We start from the raw sequence: 18,302 nt of genomic DNA, 5'->3' as shown, positions 1-18,302 counted from the left end.
TGGGATATTAACATCACTAACATCAACACATTACATTGAAAAGAATCAGAAATTCATTTTAGGATTGCAACTTATAACAACAGAATGCCCAACAATAAACTATGATGCCTGCCATATACCATGTACCAAGGAGAAACATTCATTGTCAGACGAAAAATGGAAAATAAAGATATCCATAAGATGGCAAATAAAGTAACAATAATGAATCCATGGTATTCACCAAAGCGCTGAATTATTGATTTTATGGGAATCTGCAAGAAACAGAGAAGACAAAGTACTGGAAGGCTCCCAAGTATGAGATACACAGCTCTCACAGCTCAAATCAATTTCTGCTACACTGTATTTGAAAACTCTGGAGGTGGAAAAAAAAACCCGAGCTTATAAATGCAGCCAGCATACAACCGAAACAAGAAAGCAATCCAGTCCGTAAATATATCTACAGTAAAAGCAATGATTCAAATGTAGCACCTAATCGATTATTGCTAAGCAAATTTTAATGGGTTTTGACAAAACAGCAGATTAAACGCAGGCAGGCAGGCATGGTATGTTAATTAATTCATACACCAAAGACCAATCTACTTCTAAACCATTGCATGGTTTGCATCTAAACAGTAATCACAGCTATATATCCATTAGCAGTAATCTGGATATGATTACGTTGCTAATTTCTGACGAGGATATACAAGTAAGCTGCTGGCCTGTACTCCTACAATGTAAGTCACGTTTTACAAGATTTGTTTGCGGTAATTTATTTATTTTTTCATTCATTCTACCTAATACATCGAATTTATTCATGAAAATAATAATTAATGTTTAAGGTTATTTTTAGTTTGGTTATTGTGGGGAGATGCAAAAATTTGTGTGAGACGGTCGTATTTTGTGAGACGGATATTTTATTTCGGTCATCTATCAAAAAATATTACTTTTTATTATTTTTTATTATGAACATCGGTAGGGTTGATCCGTCTCACAGATAAAGATAACAAATATATACAACAAATTTGATGAAAATCTTGTATCGAGATAGAATCGTAGGGTGGTCGATGAAAGAATTCTCAGAACTTGTTGAAAGGAAAAGAATCGATTAAAATCAACGAAACGAGCAGGTCGGCTGTCGGTGGGCTAGGTAGTGACGGTGCGTGGGGACCGCTTCAGCATGGGTTAGATGCAAAAAGTCTTACTAGAGGCCAAAATAGACCTTTTCGCAACAAAATTACGTTGCTGCCAATTTGCAATTGTTTTGCTTGGAATGTATTTTTATTCTTGTTTATTTTAAAATTGAAGTCCATAAAAAAGTTTCAGAGTGAAATTGTTGATGACTTGTTGTGTACTCGATATGATCAAGATTTTGTTCGAGGCTTAATTGTGACAAACATCTCAACTAATTAAAGAAAAATGGATAAATCCAAATTTTAAGTTGGTTGTAATGATATTTCAATTTGAGAATTGAAAATGTTTGTATTTCGGTTCTTGGTCGCAATCTAACTCTCTAAATAATCACAGAAGAATAAAGAACACAAGGGAATTTACGTGGTTCGGCTACAATGCAGCCTACGTCCATGAGAGAACAACCAACCTTTATTGATCAATATATCTCTCTATCTTCATAGATTACATCATACAAGACTTTCAAGTCTCTCAATGCAAGAAAAAGAAATTACAATCAAGCCTATATCTCTTGATCTCTTTATTCTCTCTTGCTCTCTTGTTTGGAGTATCCTCTTGTCGGTTCCTGTGTAGAGTCTGGACGAGTGTTGTGTTATTTCCACAATGATCGTAGGAAGATATATATCCTGCCTCCTTATCCACGTGTCTTTTCCTTCCTAACTGACCACCCTTGTCGGTTAACTTGTTGCAACCGCCACTAGCTTCTTGAGCTTCTTAGTTGTTGCGTCCAGGAGCCTTGCTTTTGGAAGACACACATTCAACCTAAAGGCATCATTATTATCAGCTGCAACTTTTGGTAAAATAGTAAAAATTGGTATCACAATCAAACTCATATAGTTTATTCTCGTGAGTTTCAAAGCAGATTATTATAGTATTAACGGAGAAAACATTAAAACACGATTTCTAGTGATGGCGTAAGATTTGAAAAGTACGACTTGTGTTACCATCGTCTATATCTTTTTTTTATAGTAGCATAGGAGAAACACGATTAAGGTAAGAGAAAACATCAAGCAAGATGCTAAAAAATGTGATGAGATGATAGATTTGGAGTTGACTTTGGGAAGAGTTAGGTTATGGTGTCACATGCAAACACCGAAGCCTTTTTAGACAAATTGGGAAAAGAATGGCCCATCACGGGCTATTCCTCAAAAACAGCTGCGCATCTTATTTCAAAGTAACAACCTTTACACATTTATATTGCTACAAAATTATGGTCCCCCAACTCCAATTTGTGATCCCCAAAGAAAAAAAAAATCTATTTGGTTTCCTTTCTATACCAAGTCTTATCCCATTAAGAAGTAGTGGTTGATTGTTTGGAACTTGTTACTTTGGTTTGGGGGATTAAAAGTTATATGACACATTCAAGATATAGAGAATGATGAAACATAGTGATCTTTTTCTAGCGAAAATTGATCACAAAAACTTTTGTGAAACGATCTCATAAGTTAATGTTGTGAGACTAATGTCCTATTTGGATCATCCATGGAAAAACATTATTTTTTTATGCCAAAAATATTATTTATTGTTGTAAATATTGACATGATTGACACGTATCACGGATAGCAAGAGACGTACTAAAAAATAATTCATCATATCCCATGTACTTTCAATGCTTATTCATGTACTATATCTTTCAATTTATTGTTTAACTCAAATATTTTTTAAAGCACATAAAAACTCCTATAAAACGGTCTCACAAATCAATTTTATAAGATAAATGTTTTATTTGGATTACTCATATTATTTATGTCAATAATATTTTTTACTGTAAATTTAAACATGATTACTCCGTCCACAATAGAGGTCCCACTCTTTATGGTATTTGTATGGTTTCTAAAATACTATATACTGTAACAAGTGAATTACGAAAATATAAATATATCCGCAATAATGAGCTGTAATATAAAAAAAAATTACATTTAAATATATAAATATTTAGATAAAAACTTGTGTGAGAGGTCTCGCGGGTCGTATTTTGTGAGACATATATCTTATTTGGGTCATCTATGAAAAAATATTATTTTCTATTGTGAATATCGGTAGAGTTGACTTGTCTCACAAATAAAGATTCGTGAGACTGTTTCACAAGAAACACGCTCAAATACTTATGCACACTAATTGCATACAAAGAACATATAATCACATATGCTCTGCCACCAACATATTTAACAAAAACAAATTAAATGGTTAATTAATATTTCTCTATATTTCTCAAACCTAATAGTTATATGAGTATTCGAGCTCGTCATATCAACTCTTAAATTAAAAAAAAAAAAAAAAATCAAACTCGATTCGAGTTTCGACTATGTCGATTCTAGAGTTGACTGATTCAAAATTTACAAGGTCTATTTGGATTGATCTACGAACAAAAGGCACAAAGCGTGGCAGCATTCATTTATTAGCATTAGTGTGACTACTTTCATAGTCTCAACCACAAAAAGCATTTAGTTGACAATTTATTTTAATGCTATATTTTTATGATTTCAGATTAGAATCATTAATTCATTTTACACCATGCTCTTATTTAATTTCACAAAAAAAAATGAATTTTTTTAAAGTCAAATTTCAATTTAATTCAGAACCCAATCTAACTTTATATTCTATAATTTATTATTAAAATGAGTTTTTTTTTAAGTCAATTTTCAATTTAATTCAGAACCCCACTAAACTTATATTCTATAATTTATTATTGCATCTACCATGACATATAAACCACTAATTGAAAACCTATGGAAAATTACATATTATAATCCAAATTTTTATAATTAAAATAAAAACACAATATTATTTATAATTTTATCTTTATATATTTTAAATTCAATTAAATTATCTTTCTTTATTTATAATAACTTTTTCATTTTTAAATTTATTTATTTTAGTAACTTTTTCATTTTAAAATTTATTAATTTTTTTCCTTTCAAAAAAAAAAACATTGGGTTCCCAATTGCCTGCATTGATTGAGATAATAAATACATAAAGTAGGTTTTTAAATTTCTTCCAGAAAGAATTGGGTCCACGCGGAGAAAAATCAAGATTGAACTCCACAATACTTTCCACCACATATATTTTTCACTTTGAGAAATTATATTTACAAAATTTGTGAGATATTTAATATTTGCCACGATTTTACATTACTGTCCAATGCTTTTTTCTTCTTCTTATTATTATATGATAAATGAAATTAAAAAGACAAAATTGGCAAAAAAAAATTATGTTTTTCCTGGATATAGAAAACAAAATAGAAATTCTCTACACGGACAATATAAAACGATGTGTCGCAGCTTGCTACCGCGTTTGTTTTGAGATGATACGAAAGGGAGGGGGAGGTAGACTGACTATACTGTTATGACCGACTATACTCAATCTTTTAAGAGCATATTAGGTAAAACATACTCAAATTTTATCTTGGACGGATAACGGGAATCGAACCCGCATCTTCTCCTTTGCGATTTAGGTTCTCGAGTGAGGGTTCGCCGATTGAGAATACCCTTACTAGCTCCAAAGAAAATAACTATTGACAAATTAAAGGGATACCACTCATTTTTTTTAATATCATGAATAAAAAAGAGCTAATTAACTATATCACTGTCAATTTTTATTTTTTTACAAAAAGCACACATATTTCTAAACTTGAATTAAAGATATGTGAATAATGTAATGGAAATTATGTCAATGGGATAATTTAAATTGCCACAAATATTATTTTATAATTATGACAAAATAAAAAAAAATGAATAATTTACATTTTATTTTATCATTTTGAAAAATGAGGAAAACCTCATAAATGTGAAATTGCTGTGAGCGTACAGATATAAATACACCAAATCAAAGCATCAGAGAACCAAACAAAAGAAAAAAGAAGAGAGAAACAACAAAGAACCCAAAAGACTTGCTCTTCTTCAACAAGATTTCAATCAATTAAATCCCTCAAAAAGCTGCGATCTTTCTTCCCCGATTACTGCCATAGTCATTTCAGTCATTTCTCTGATCCCGATTTGCCAATCCTCTGTTTTAACTGGGTCAACTCCAGAAGAAAGAAATCATTCTAGTTTTCTCTGCATAATTCGCTCAATCCTCTGTTTGTGCGGAGTTTGTTTTTTTCCAGCTTTTCTTCGATTTAGAGGTACCCTGTTTAGAATTCTTGAGAAATTTTACATTAAAAAATGATGAGTATGCAAGAAACCAACAGCCCTTTCACGCCAGAAAATGCTTCCAAGATTGGATTTTCACTGTCACAAATCATTCTGAGCAGTAATTCCAATACCTTGGATTCGATATTCTCCTACTGCCAGCAAGCCAACACCCCGACAAACCCAGCTCTCAAGCCTTTGATGGGCTCTTCTGTCTACTTGACACAAACCGATTTGCTGCAGAAATTCTTAGAAGATAACAAATCAAATCCTTCGCTTTATAGATCTTCTTTAACCAACCCGAATCGAGAATCGGGTTACCCGTTCACTTATCTCAGCAGCCCCGCCAAGAAAAAGCTTTACAGAGGGGTGAGGCAGAGGCAGTGGGGTAAATGGGTGGCTGAAATCAGGCTTCCACAGAACAGGATGAGAGTTTGGCTCGGCACTTACGACACCGCCGAGGTGGCGGCTTATGCATACGACACGGCGGCGTACAAGCTCCGCGGCGAGTACGCCCGGCTTAACTTTCCGAACCTACGCGACCCATCCCGACTAGGACTCGGAGACCCCGCTCGGCTCAAGGCTGTGAAGCATGCGGTGGATACCAAGATTCAGGCCATTTGTCAGAAAATGAGAAGGGTGAAAAAATCCCAAAATTCCACCAAGAGACCGGAGCCTGAAAGCAACAGTAATTCCAACAGCAACTTCTGTACTGGAAGTGAAGGTGAGATGAAGAAGACGGATTCATCTCCATCTTCAGCGAAGAACACCGAAAGTTGGGGTAGTAACGCTACTGACGATGAGTTGCGGAATGGCGACAAATCTCCGATGGCGTACGAGTGGTGTTCGGCTCTGGCGCCGCCGCATCCGGCGGAGTTGGAAATCGAGGGCTGCTCGCTTGCTCGCATGCCGTCGTATGATCCTGAGTTGATTTGGGAAGTTCTTGCCAGTTAGTGTATTTGGAGACCCTTGTTAGCTAAGCTAGATAATATTATATTATAATATTTTTTGGTAAAAATTTATGTGCGACGGTCTCACGGGTCGTATTTTGTTAGACATATATTTTATTTGAGTCATCCATGAAAAAATATTACTTTTTATGCTAAGAGTATTATTTTTTATTGTGAATATCGTTAGGGTTGATCCGTTATCGTTAGGATTGACTTGTCTCACATATAAAGATTCATGAAACCGTATCATAAGAGATCTATTTTTTTAAGAATGAAATTAGTTAACAATTACACGATTTTGACGAAAAAATCTAAAATTAATTTTAAAAAACATAGTTACACAATTATAATTGATTTAACAAAACATATTGAACTAAAAATGTCGTAAACCAATACATACCTCATTAGAATTGATATTTATCTTTTCGCACATCTTTGATTCTACTATTTGTTGAAGAAGATTTGGATTAGTTATCATATTATGATTTTTTTAATGAGTGGATCTCATGTGAGACCGTCTTACGGATCTTAATATGTGAGACGAGTTAACCCTACCTATATTTACAATAAAAAGTAATACTCTTAGCATAAAAAATAATACTTTTTCATGGATGACTCAAATAAGATATTCGTCTCATAAATACGATCCGTGAGATTGTCTCACACAAATTTTTGTCTTTTTTTTATTGTTGTAGTTACAAAAATATATAATTCTATTGATTATAATTTCAATCATAATATTAATTAGTCAAATCAAATTTTTTTAAAACTAAACAAATATTTAATAAAAACATTTTCTGAAACAAAACAAAACAAGTCCACGTTGTTTAAATAATTGTGAAGGTAAATAAACATTTATAGATGTAAATAAATCGATTAAAGAAAATACTATCACAAAGAAAGTGAAAAAAAAAATATAAAAAAAAATAAACATATCTTCAAGTGGAAAATATTTCCTTATTTTTAATTATTTATTAAATAAGAATATTTTATTTAATTAAAAAGCTGCAAAAATGATCATTTATTACCAGAAACTAAAATGCAAATTTGAATATTCTAGAAACCATCCCTCGCAGGTCGCAGCTATACATCATAGGGTACTTTACCGACTTGGAAAGTCATTTTCTGGTACATAACTATTCTTCAAATTTCTATTACATTTTCCATACGGCTATTTTTATAGGCATCTCTCGACAAATTGAAATTTTTATTTATTTTTCTTTTCTCAAAATAATATAAAAACTAGCAAAGTTGTGTAGACAGATACCAACATTTGAAGATATATATATATAGTTTTTATATGCTGCACACTTACAGTGCACATCTATGTGAGCATCGATAAAGTATCACTCACTCATTGGATGTGATGAAATATAGAAACAGGTCGTACTTAGTAACCGCATCAGGTCTCCAACGTCGATGAAATTACTATCGTAAAAATTGAAGTTATTGGGGATTTTAAATCATATTAGGCGTGGAAGGACTGTGTCGAAAAGTTGTTCGTCTAATATGTATGAGGTCTGGCCATTTGAAAGACTACTTGTACTTTAACCGTGGTGGCATCACAGGGAAGAATGAGTCAATCTCAGCTCGATCACCAAATCTCTGATTGTGTTTCATTCCCAATTCAATTCAATGAATAAGAACTAGTTATCATGTGTCAATATAACACATTCCAGTCTGTTTTTGTCAATCTTTTTTAAACATAATAATCGTTTTATCAACACATGAAATCGTGTGTTTCAAAGGTTTTTAAATACTAATAAACACCTACACGCCAATCCGTGAGCTTCTTGGTTGGTAATCCAAAGTCTGTTTTTTTTTTCTTCTTTTCGTATTTACAGAAGCTGTAGTTGGTTTCTAAAAATTCACTGCTGATTTATATTGAAACCAAAGTGCTTATTGCATTGATGATGTGGTACGAACGGTGTTATGCAATATCGTAGTTCTCGAAAGAGAAATAAAGAACTGCAAATTTTTAAAATATAAGAAAAGTCGAACATAAACTAATGAACGATGTCGTGAGAAAATACAGCAGACAAAACTAAAACAGTGAAGCAAATCGATGCAGGTACGAGATACAATGTCCTTAAAACAGATTCTTCTTGTTCGGTATGTGCTTCAAGGATCAAGTTGGACGACTATTTTCTAGGATACAACGGAACAACCAACAGTAACCTAGCACGAAAGTACTACGTCGACAAACTGAACAAGTACCCGAACTTTATCACGAGTTAGAGTAAAGTAGCTGGGCAAGAGATAGATGAAAGCAATATGTGAGTGTAAGATATGCTTGAATTACTCAAGGTTGCCTCTATATAAAGGCACTTGGGTTCCGTCACATCTAGAAAGATATGGAGTGCCTTGATCGGCTTGAGTTCCGTCACATCGAGAAAAAGATCTAGAGTGTCTTGATCGGTCCGACATTTGACGCACCCAAGTCGTGCTCGTATATTTGCACATAAGTCAAGCATTTTCCAATGCAAATCTGACCATTGATTTGCACTCCTACATAGGTGCGTATAAGAACCTCTTGACCAATCATTTTTAAATATTCACAAAATGTAACTCAATATAAATTCATTCATACTAATATTATTTTATTATGTGAGACACTCTTCTCCCCCACTTGATCATCCCCTTATTAAGATCATATATTGTTTATCCAATTTCCATTCAAAATAGGAAGTCCAATAGTCCTCCAAAGTCCAACAAACAATCTTACATAACAAACATAGTGCAACGAGCCTGTAGTCGAAAACGATTTAAATCTTTTTGTGTAAATAATAGTCTCTCCAGTCATATGAATGTATACAAGGCTGGAATCTGGTCCTTCAAAATAACCACTGGAGCTTCCATTCATTTTCAGCTCCAATTTTTCCTTGCCTGACTCTGCAATGATATTCACCATTTCGACATTTTTAAGGCTTAAGCAAGAAAAGTGTGAGTTCTTCCTGTCAGAGGTTTTTGAGGACTCCACACAAAACTGAATTTATTCGTTTATATCGGTGCTATTTCCTGTCGTATACTCATTTTTCCTTTCCTGACTCGTGTTATAATATTTCACTATTTTTGAGGACTCCACACAAAACTGAATTTATTCGTTTATATTTGTGGTATAACCTGATGCATACTCACCTTCTTGGTCGGTATTATCTTCGAGATTGTATATTATCTTGGAGCAGCACACCACTACACAAACTTATCGATAAAGCTGTGGTTAAATTCCAGGTTATCTAGAGTTCATTTCAGGGAAAAGAAGAAGAATGGGAAAGTTTTGTCGGGCCAAGAATATAATGAGGGGAATTGGGAAGAAAAACTAAGGCCCCTTTGGGATGACGGGTATGGAACTCAAACTGTGAATCAATATGTTGAAGCAGCCAAGAACATGATTCAACCTGATAATGGACCTCCCCGGTGGTTTGGTCCTGTAGAAGCAGGTCGGCCCCCGAAAAATTCACCCGTTCTTCTATTCTTACCAGGTATGACTGACTACATGATCGTTGATCAAGAGATAGGAAGAACATATAGTCAGAACACGTGGTGATCATGAAAAATCATTGACAGTAACATTGAAAAGTTGGGAAAAATCATACTAAATACAGTTTTAAGATTTAGAGTAGTGCTAACTTCGCATCACGCTGGGAATGGATGGTCTCGGAATGGGACTCATCCTGCATCACAAAGCTTTAGGTAAGGTTTTTGAAGTTCGGTGTATGCACATCCCAGTTCATGATCGAACCCCGTATGAAAGGCTCGTAAAATTTGTTGAAAATGTGACAAGGGACGAACATAGAAAAAAACCAACGAGGCCAATATATTTGGTGGGAGAATCTTTTGAAGGATGTCTCGCTCTCTCAGTTGCTGCTAATAATCATATGATTGATTTGGTACTGATATTGATGAATCCAGGTAAATTCCCGATTGTTGCATGCGATCCCTGTTTGATAATTGTTTTCTTCTTCCCGATGAATAAAGCTTCATCTCTTGTATTGCAGCAACATCATTTAACAGTCACATCTAAATCCTCTGCTACCACTATTGGAAGCTTTCCCCGAAGAACTGCGACACATAGTTCCTTACATTTTCGGCCCCGTTTTAGGAGATCCAATCAAAATGGCCAAAATAAACAAAGGCGAAATCATGTTCAGCTTTCCCACCAAACAACTAGAGAATTTTTTGTACGAGCTCAGAACTTTACTAGACGGTGCCTCAACCATGACCGATATAATACCCATGAAAACTCTGATATGGAAGTTGGAACTGTTAAAATCTGCAGAAAGACGTGCCAATTCGCAACTCCACGCTGTCAAAGCTGAAGTGCTTATCCTTGCCAGTGGAAAAGATAGCTTGCTTCCTAGTGAATCCGAGGCTCGTAGACTCTCAAAATTAATAAAAAAATTGCAAAGTACGGTCTTTCAAAGACAATGGTCACATTCTCCTACTTGAGGATGGATTGAGTCTTTTGACTTTCATAAAAGGATCCTCCACATATCAACGTTCTAAAAGACGTGATTACGTCAAAGATTTCCTCCCTCAGAGCATGTCGGAATTCAAGAATGTCTTTGATAAAAGATTGGGTTTTTTCCGCCTTGCAACGAGCCTGGTTATGTTATCAACTTTAGGAGATGAAAGGTAGTAAGAGGTCTCGAAGGAATCCCTGATCAAGGCCCGGTTCTCCTAGTTGGCTACCACATGCTACTAGGAACAGAACTTGGTTCAATAGTCAAAGAATTCTTGAGGGAGAAAACCGCCATGTTCCATGGTGTCACACATCCAGAGATGTTCAATCAAAACTATGAAGGCCCTTTACAAGATACCTCGGATTTTGACATGTTCCGGATATCGGGGCAATACCTGTCACAGCAAGCAACATTTTCAAATTACTATCGACAAAATCCTATGTCCTTTTTTACTCTGGTGGTGTACGTGAGGCTTTACACCGAAAGGGTGAAAGTTACAAGCTATTCTGGCCTGAAGAGGCTCAGTTTGTTAGAATGGCTATCAGATTCGGCGCCACAATTGTACCTTTTGGCGTAGTTGGAGAAGATGATATTGTCGAACTAATTCTTGATTATGATGAACTAATGAGAACCCCATTTCTAAATGACATGATAGCTTAACAATCTCAACGCTATTAGAGTAAGGCCAGGGGTTCAAATGGAAGGGGAAGTGGCCAACCAAGATTTCTTTATTCCGGGCATTTTACCGAAGCTTCCAGGACGAAACGAATCTACTTCCTATTTGGGAAACCACTGGGGACAAAGGGAAGGGAGGAAGTGCTAAAGGATAAGAGCAGTGTGAAGGAATTTTACCAACAGATAAAATCTGATGTAGAACGAAGTATAGCTTATTTGCTCAAGAAGAGAGAGGAAGATCCGTACCGAAATTTGTTTGAGAGGATGTTATATCGAGTAGTTTCGGCTCTGGTTCATCAGCTTCCAACTTTTGAACTGTGAATTCTGGTTTCTGGTATAGATTGATGGATAATGTCATTTGAACCTGCAAGTTTTCCGAGCTAACAAATTTTTTTCTCAGTAGGGTTGAATAATATTTAATGATTTATCATGGAAAGTTATTGGATCATATAGTAAATACTACAAGGGCATCAGCAGTGCATGCAAATTTGCACAAGTTAAACAAGAGTCGCTTCTCCGGCGCTATCCTTGCTCCTCCTGGCGGTGTCCCTTCGATTATGGTCGACCTCTGTCCATCTCTGTATACTCTACAGTTTTATACTAATCGAGTAATTCTGACGGCAGACCATGGTCCATGTATTTTTATCGCTGGACTGCGTTGATCATCAATATAGTTTGCATTTTTAGAAGCACACATGTAGAAGTTGGAAACAGGTTGCAAATATTTGAATTCAGTCACAAATAATTAATTCAAACTCTTGGATTTCCTAAATTCGTATATCTGACATCCTCGAGGACATCTATCATTCTTTATACACATTTTCGATTGCTTCATTATGTGTATCCATTCAAATACAAATATAAATTCGGATGATATGGTAAAAACCAATCAAATTCAACCTATGACTCAAAACTGATATCATTCTGTATTCTGTAGTTGATTAGTATATTATATTATAATCAGTAATTATATGTTACATCATTCTAAGAAGAAATCCTTGCTACAGCTAGTTGTTTCTTCCTGTTTTATATGTCCCAAGCGGTTTGGACCCAAGATCTTATCATCGACATAAACCGTTCCACCACCCGAGCTAGTTGGTTGGTTAGTGCTACATGGCACGTAATGAGAAGTAATCACAATGGTATTTCAATAAATACATGGCAAGAATTTTGCTGGAGAATTCAAGCAAAATTAACTTGCAGGTGCCAAAACAGCTTGCTCGTGCCAAACTCCGTTCAAATTTGCCTGCCACAACCTGACTACACCATCAGTTCCAGTAGTGGCCAGTGTCATTCCGCTCATGTCCCATTCCATCTGCCATACCTATCAAGCAAATATATTCTTTTGCATAATCATGTGTAAACTAAATATGGTCATCATGTTCCCCAAAAAACCTGCTGCTCTTTTTCCCATCAATTTCATGCTAGCACCTACGGGTTCATTAGGACCCCTAGAAAAGGGTAGAATCCTAATGTTTTAGGTTCATAAAGAGAGAGACTATGCAAGTACAGGCACTCGCAGGCCATCTACAATATTTGGTACACTATATTTTAATCAAAATATTGGAGAATATCACATCAAGCGTTGGAAAAAGACTGGAATTGTCTATTGGAGAATATCACATTCAAATATCTTACTCCTCATGGTAATGAAGGGGCAAACTATCAGCAGCTCAATGCTTAATCAATACCATCTAGATCACAAATACACCTAGTAGAAAATACATGAATATATAGGTGAGCCAATACCTCACCATCATGGCCATGGAGCATTGCAACTTGATTCACCTGAAGCCTCCCATCAGCATCAGGGTTCAAGCCAAGGTGCCAGACTCCGATTCCCTTTTGAGTTGCCACGGCAATCAGTTCATAAGGCCTATAGAGACGGGGAGAGAGAGATAAGAAACAATATAGCATTCACTGTACCTCATTATCTTCATCATTCACTTTTCTAATTCATTTATGTTGATACAAATCCGTTAAGAACAGTCGGTTCTTAACCTGCCAGAGCGTGATTCACTTTTTTGAGCTCTGCATGCAATTTGGCAAAACAGTTCTTTTTCGTTGCAAAATAGGCATAACCAAGTACAGACTACAGTCTGACGATAACCATTCCTTATTATCCCGTTAATAGTTAAATAAATCCCGACATCAAAATTCATATACATGGAAGTTTATCTATATAGCATCACAGAAACTCAATTTCAAATCCAAAAGGAAGAATAATACATAAATGTTATACCTGCCTATGTTAAGTGCCCAGGCAACTGCATAGACCTGATCACTCTTGTCCTCTGGCATGGAAAGTTCTGCAACTGGAAGCCATCTTTGATGATCCTGATCATACTTCCAGACCTGTTAAAAACTATAATATGATTAAGTTGCAGATCTTCTAGCAGAGACAAAATATTGAAGAAGCTACAGAGATTCAGACTGTCACAACATATAGCTAGAATATTCATCATGGACATGAGTAAAAGATTATTGTTACCGTATAAGCAAGTCTAGAATTCAACAGTTCTTTACAGGGAAAAAATCCTAAACCTTGAAGAATTATTTGAGTGGATTAAAAACTGTACATAAGATCCTTGCAATGAAATATTATCTTCCTGGTCATAACATACTATTTACTGCATCAAAATTTCCTACTAGTTAACATGCATCAATTTGATTGTAAATTTCCTGTCAAGCAAGTTCAATGCAGTTTGAATTCAAGGACGAAGGGTATGTACCTTAGGGGAATTTAGTGATGGCATATTAGAGCTAAAGCCCAAAATAAAGCTCGACTGCTGGACTTCACCTTTTTGCGGATTCCAAGAGATGGAAGCAGACAGACAAGAAGCATTACCGAACTCGGACACCACATCAACTACGTTTTGAAATTGAGCCTACAAAGAAACAATCAAGATCAAATTGGTCTATCGTTAATAAATATTCCCTATCCAGTTCATGGAAAACAGAAGTAAGACTACCACCACTGGGATATGGCAGATGAGTCCACGAAAATAAGCATACAAAATATGTTTCTCTTCTAATGTCAGCAGTGAGCACAAATGACATGGTGATGGTTTTTGCTCCATCCATTTTATCTAAGATTAGAGTTCCAAAAAGATCAAAAGGTTCCATGGGATAAAACTTCTTTCCAAATCTTTTAGAACAACAAATTATGGAAAGTTATATTTCTCAAAACATTTTTTTTAAAACACTACCAAACATTACCCCAAATTTCACATGACATGGATAAAGAATACACAACTAAAGGCAATAAACCAAATAGAGATGCCCCAAATTATGCAAAGAAAAAGAGATTAGAAAAATGTAAAGACAAGAACTTGTACCATGAGTTTATACATCTAAATGTAAAAATACAGAAAGATAAGAGTTGGTAAAATGAAGGGGTGATTGGAAGATGAAGAGGAAACAACTGTATAGTTCATATTAATAATAAACAATGTTATATCCATCTCACACAGTATGCCTACAAACTGCAAAGTGAAGCAAAAATTGATGAGTAACAATGATAATCAAATGGAGGACCTGAAGTTGCCACTTCTCCAAATCAAGTATATCAAGTAGCTCGTAGATTTTTACTTTACCATCTGCAAATGCAGCAACCTGGAAAGGAGGTAATTACAGAAAACTTACAAGCATTCCAACATATAGAATATTTTTTCACATCATGAAATCAAGTTTTCATTTTGACAAATATTGAGAGAATCACAATAAAGCTAAGAGCTACCTGTTTGGTATACTGAGCGTAGTTAATAACCAGAAACAATTAGAAGATCCTGGAAAAACTCGGAAAGGATGGATGACTAACATGAAATATTCATGGTGATTCTTAAATTCGAAAATGGTGCGATTCATTTCTGCAACTGAAGTTATTTTGCTTTAAAATAAACAAATTAGTACATAATCTTTTGTTTATGCTTGTTCACATGAAGAACATTGTTTCCATCTTAATCTGAAAGTTTTGACTCTTAAGACTACAGAAAAAACATAGTGCCGCAAGTAATAATGCTGAAACAAGAAAAAGACCTGTTCCCCACTACAATAAAACCTGTATATATAATTCACGTATCTCATTTTTGACTTGCAGAGTTTACTTGGGCACTGCAAGGACTAACAATGAGGTTCAATTCAGGAAGATTGTATAAATTAACATCTCAGCTTCTGGATGCTTCCCTTCTTTCCTTCCAATCCATTTTTCCACCCTTCACGTCTACTCCTCTCTCTCTCTCTCTCTCTCTCACATTAATTCTTTCTCATTTTCATAAGTTCTCCACTACAATTTCTGTGTTGCTTCGGTGATTGGTGTTTTTGGAGGTACAGATGAGCATATACAGATTCGAGTGTGTAAAAAATGGTTTGGGTGCCCACAATCATGTTGGAGAGACTGCCGTATCCAAGTTCCACATGAAGATAACATCACAAAAATGAATTGACTCGAAGGTCAAAAGGTGATTGAATTGGCAAAAATGATGTGACCAAAAGGTCGTGGTAACCCCAGACGACGATGCAAATCTAAAATCACATGGAATAAGCACTCTAAAGGAACTGGACTCAGAGTATACGTATTAGTTATGTTGACATTTAATTTGATCTTCTCGGTAGTATATGCGATCCACTTTGAAAGCTCTATTGGAATATATGTGATATTCTCGGTAGTAAAATCGCATTCATACTAGAGAAAGATCAGATATATTCCAATAGATCTTTCAAAAGTGGATCACATATTTTCTTTCGCAGCAATCACAGTCCAGTCATTGTGGTATAGACTTGAGAGGATATAAATCCATGAAGGCAACGCAATCAGTGTATCTTAGATGGATAGAAGCAAAACGAAGCAGAAATGCCAACTTGACAACAATCACACCATTGGAAGAAAACATCCACGGTCCACCATAAGACTTTATAGTATTCAGTTTTTTTAATAATGGTACTATGTTTCAGATGAAGCAAAGAGAAGTCCAAATTTACTTGGCCTTTGTAAGTCATGCCTGTTGCTGCCAAGAACCATAAAGTGCTACTTGCAAGAAGCTAATAACAAGTCTCACCAATTTCAAACTTGTATGACAATCACCGAATTGAGCATCTAGAACTTGGCCAGTGTTTCTTTCAAATAATTTACACAGCTTCCACCGATTGCCTTCAGTACCTAGCAGTTGGCAAATTAAAATTGTATAATATTTAGATCACATTTTTTACAATAAAAAAAACGCACATAAAAGAGTCAACAACCGTTCACCAACAGAAGATAGAATAAGATTAGACAAGTTATAATCCAACTCTGACATTACCAGAAACCTTAGCCACAATCAATCCGATAAATCTATGATTTCCGTCATCTGAAGGTATGAAAACATGGGCCCCATAATCCACAAAAGAAAAACCATATTCACCAAACAAAAACAAATATACATTCATTTTATCCTATAGAACTTCAAAATAGCAACAATGTAAAAGTGACCAAAATATTGAGCAAGTATCTTCGGCAACTTCCTCCCACAAAGACAAAATGCCATTGGCACTAATGCAAGCAAGTACATCTCCGAATTCTGGTGGAACCCAGACCACTTTCAAAATGCTGCCTTCTTGGACCTAATTGAAAATCAATACCATATCACACTCAACTTCATCAAAAATGAATATGATAAAAGTTACGGCAGACTTAAACATATTTAGTCAAGATAACAACTTAATGTACAATCATGGAGTGAATTTCAATATATTGATTACAGCTGGCAATTATGGGGTACTCCAACAAGCCGGACCCTAAATAAGATGGACTTTCTGCATGTGTGTGAGGTTTTAAATCCAAGAGGAGAGCCCAAACCCAAAATGCGAGTCTTTCAAGTGCAAGATCCCCTCAAGCTTTCGAGATCCTCCGCATTTTGTAGAACCCGCGTAGTATATGTTACATTGCCCACCAGTCCGAGTATCCGACCCCTTGAGAAGCTGATACTGACAGCAGCCAACATTGTACAATCTTCATTCACCAATCAATAATCAGTACATATACAGCAATCTAACTTGTAATGTTAACAAAGGTCGCATTACCGCCACAAACCAGATTATATCATCACTTCCTATTTTCACCACGTGGATTCTCACCGATACAAGTCCATATATCCAACCGGACATCACAAGCAAAACACTAGCTATTTGGGTTGTACACTTATCATTCCCACCCCATTCGGTTATGGAGTCAACTTGGTATATTTAACAATGTCACGTAGCAAAAAGTAAAACTGACACCCCGACAATCAATGTTAAGCCAGACTCACATAAATCAAAGAACACTTCCAATTGCACACTCGAGCAAAAGAAAACAGAAAAGTAAGCTTCGGAGCAAGAAATGAAGATAATTCTACCTTAAATCTGGAGGTGCAACAGAAAACAGAAGACGCTGGATCTGTTGAATCATAAATGGACAATGTACCGTCATTCAAAGCAGCAGCCAATCTCTGGCCACTGTGGTTCCACGCAGTGCAAGTCGTCCCCTTATCAAGCGTCAAAACGTGTTTATCCATCTCTTTGTCTCGCTTCTACAAGCCTGTACAATTGGATTCAGTATCTGTTGATGCGTCTTTTACGAAGGAATCTTTGAAAGTAATTGAATTCCCTGTAACCCTAATGGCTAGATTCATCTACATTTGGGGGGACTAGGCTCACTTTGTATTTTATTATTTATTATTTATTTATTAATGGTAGTCAATCTCTTTGATTTGTTGTGTGTTTTTTCATTTATCTGGATTATATTATTAAACGAACATCTCGAATTAATTAATTTTGATATATCAACGTGACAATAAATTTTATTTGATAAAAACTTGTGTGAGACGGTCTCACGGGTGTTATTTGTGAGACAGATCTCTTATTTGGGTCATCCATGAAAAAGTATTACTTTTTATGCT

At 35.4% G+C, this 18,302-nt stretch overlaps 2 protein-coding genes, 1 non-coding gene and 1 pseudogene across 7 annotated transcripts; 2 read left to right on the top strand and 2 right to left on the bottom strand.

The window, feature by feature from the left end:
- Window positions 1–4,994: 4,994 nt before the first annotated feature.
- LOC140808109 (ethylene-responsive transcription factor ERF061-like) lies at window positions 4,995–6,403 on the top strand. The gene has a single exon (XM_073165133.1). The coding sequence runs from the start codon at window positions 5,331–5,333 to the stop codon at window positions 6,249–6,251; it is 921 nt and encodes a 306-aa protein (XP_073021234.1). The 5' UTR covers window positions 4,995–5,330; the 3' UTR covers window positions 6,252–6,403.
- A 3,489-nt stretch (window positions 6,404–9,892) lies between these two features.
- Window positions 9,893–12,149, top strand: LOC140807647 (phytyl ester synthase 1, chloroplastic-like; annotated as a pseudogene).
- Window positions 12,150–12,250: 101 nt separating this feature from the next.
- LOC140807649 (protein SEH1-like) lies at window positions 12,251–18,045 on the bottom strand. 5 transcript variants are annotated; one of them, XM_073164591.1, is made up of 9 exons: window positions 17,760–18,045; window positions 16,877–16,986; window positions 16,443–16,545; window positions 14,923–15,000; window positions 14,118–14,273; window positions 13,628–13,740; window positions 13,135–13,261; window positions 12,587–12,709; window positions 12,251–12,494 (listed from the first exon to the last, which is right to left on the bottom strand). In XM_073164591.1, the coding sequence occupies exons 1-9, from the start codon at window positions 17,916–17,918 to the stop codon at window positions 12,489–12,491; spliced, it is 975 nt and encodes a 324-aa protein (XP_073020692.1). In that variant the 5' UTR covers window positions 17,919–18,045; the 3' UTR covers window positions 12,251–12,488. The 5 variants fall into 5 exon arrangements, with proteins under 5 accessions (XP_073020692.1, XP_073020696.1, XP_073020694.1 ...); XM_073164595.1 differs by adding an exon at window positions 17,222–17,349 and having other exon boundaries at window positions 12,251–12,709; window positions 16,443–16,543; window positions 16,686–16,986; window positions 17,760–17,899; XM_073164593.1 differs by adding an exon at window positions 17,222–17,374 and having other exon boundaries at window positions 12,251–12,709; window positions 16,443–16,543; window positions 16,686–16,986; window positions 17,760–17,891.
- Window positions 15,459–15,571, bottom strand: LOC140808558 (small nucleolar RNA snoR104). Its single transcript, XR_012112975.1, has one exon. It is a non-coding gene; the product is annotated as a small nucleolar RNA snoR104 (small nucleolar RNA).
- Window positions 18,046–18,302: the final 257 nt, after the last annotated feature.

The sequence above is a fragment of the Primulina eburnea genome, chromosome 12 (assembly GCF_022965805.1).
Source record: "Primulina eburnea isolate SZY01 chromosome 12, ASM2296580v1, whole genome shotgun sequence".
NCBI lineage: Eukaryota > Viridiplantae > Streptophyta > Magnoliopsida > Lamiales > Gesneriaceae > Primulina > Primulina eburnea.
Note: the sequence above shows the minus strand (reverse complement) of the source record. Positions and strands in the feature narration are given on the sequence as shown.

Excerpts from the sequence above, each read along its gene's own strand:
- LOC140808109 (XM_073165133.1), top strand. The coding sequence starts at position 5,331 with ATGATGAGTATGCAAGAAACCAACAGCCCTTTCACGCCAGAAAATGCT.
- LOC140807649 (XM_073164590.1), bottom strand. The coding sequence starts at position 17,918 with ATGGATAAACACGTTTTGACGCTTGATAAGGGGACGACTTGCACTGCG. Across the intron at positions 16,987-17,759 it reads GTTGCACCTCCAGATTTAAG|GTCCAAGAAGGCAGCATTTT; the intron begins GTAGAATTATCT and ends ATTTTCAATTAG. Across the intron at positions 14,274-14,922 it reads TGGAGAAGTGGCAACTTCAG|GCTCAATTTCAAAACGTAGT; the intron begins GTCCTCCATTTG and ends GTTTCTTTGTAG.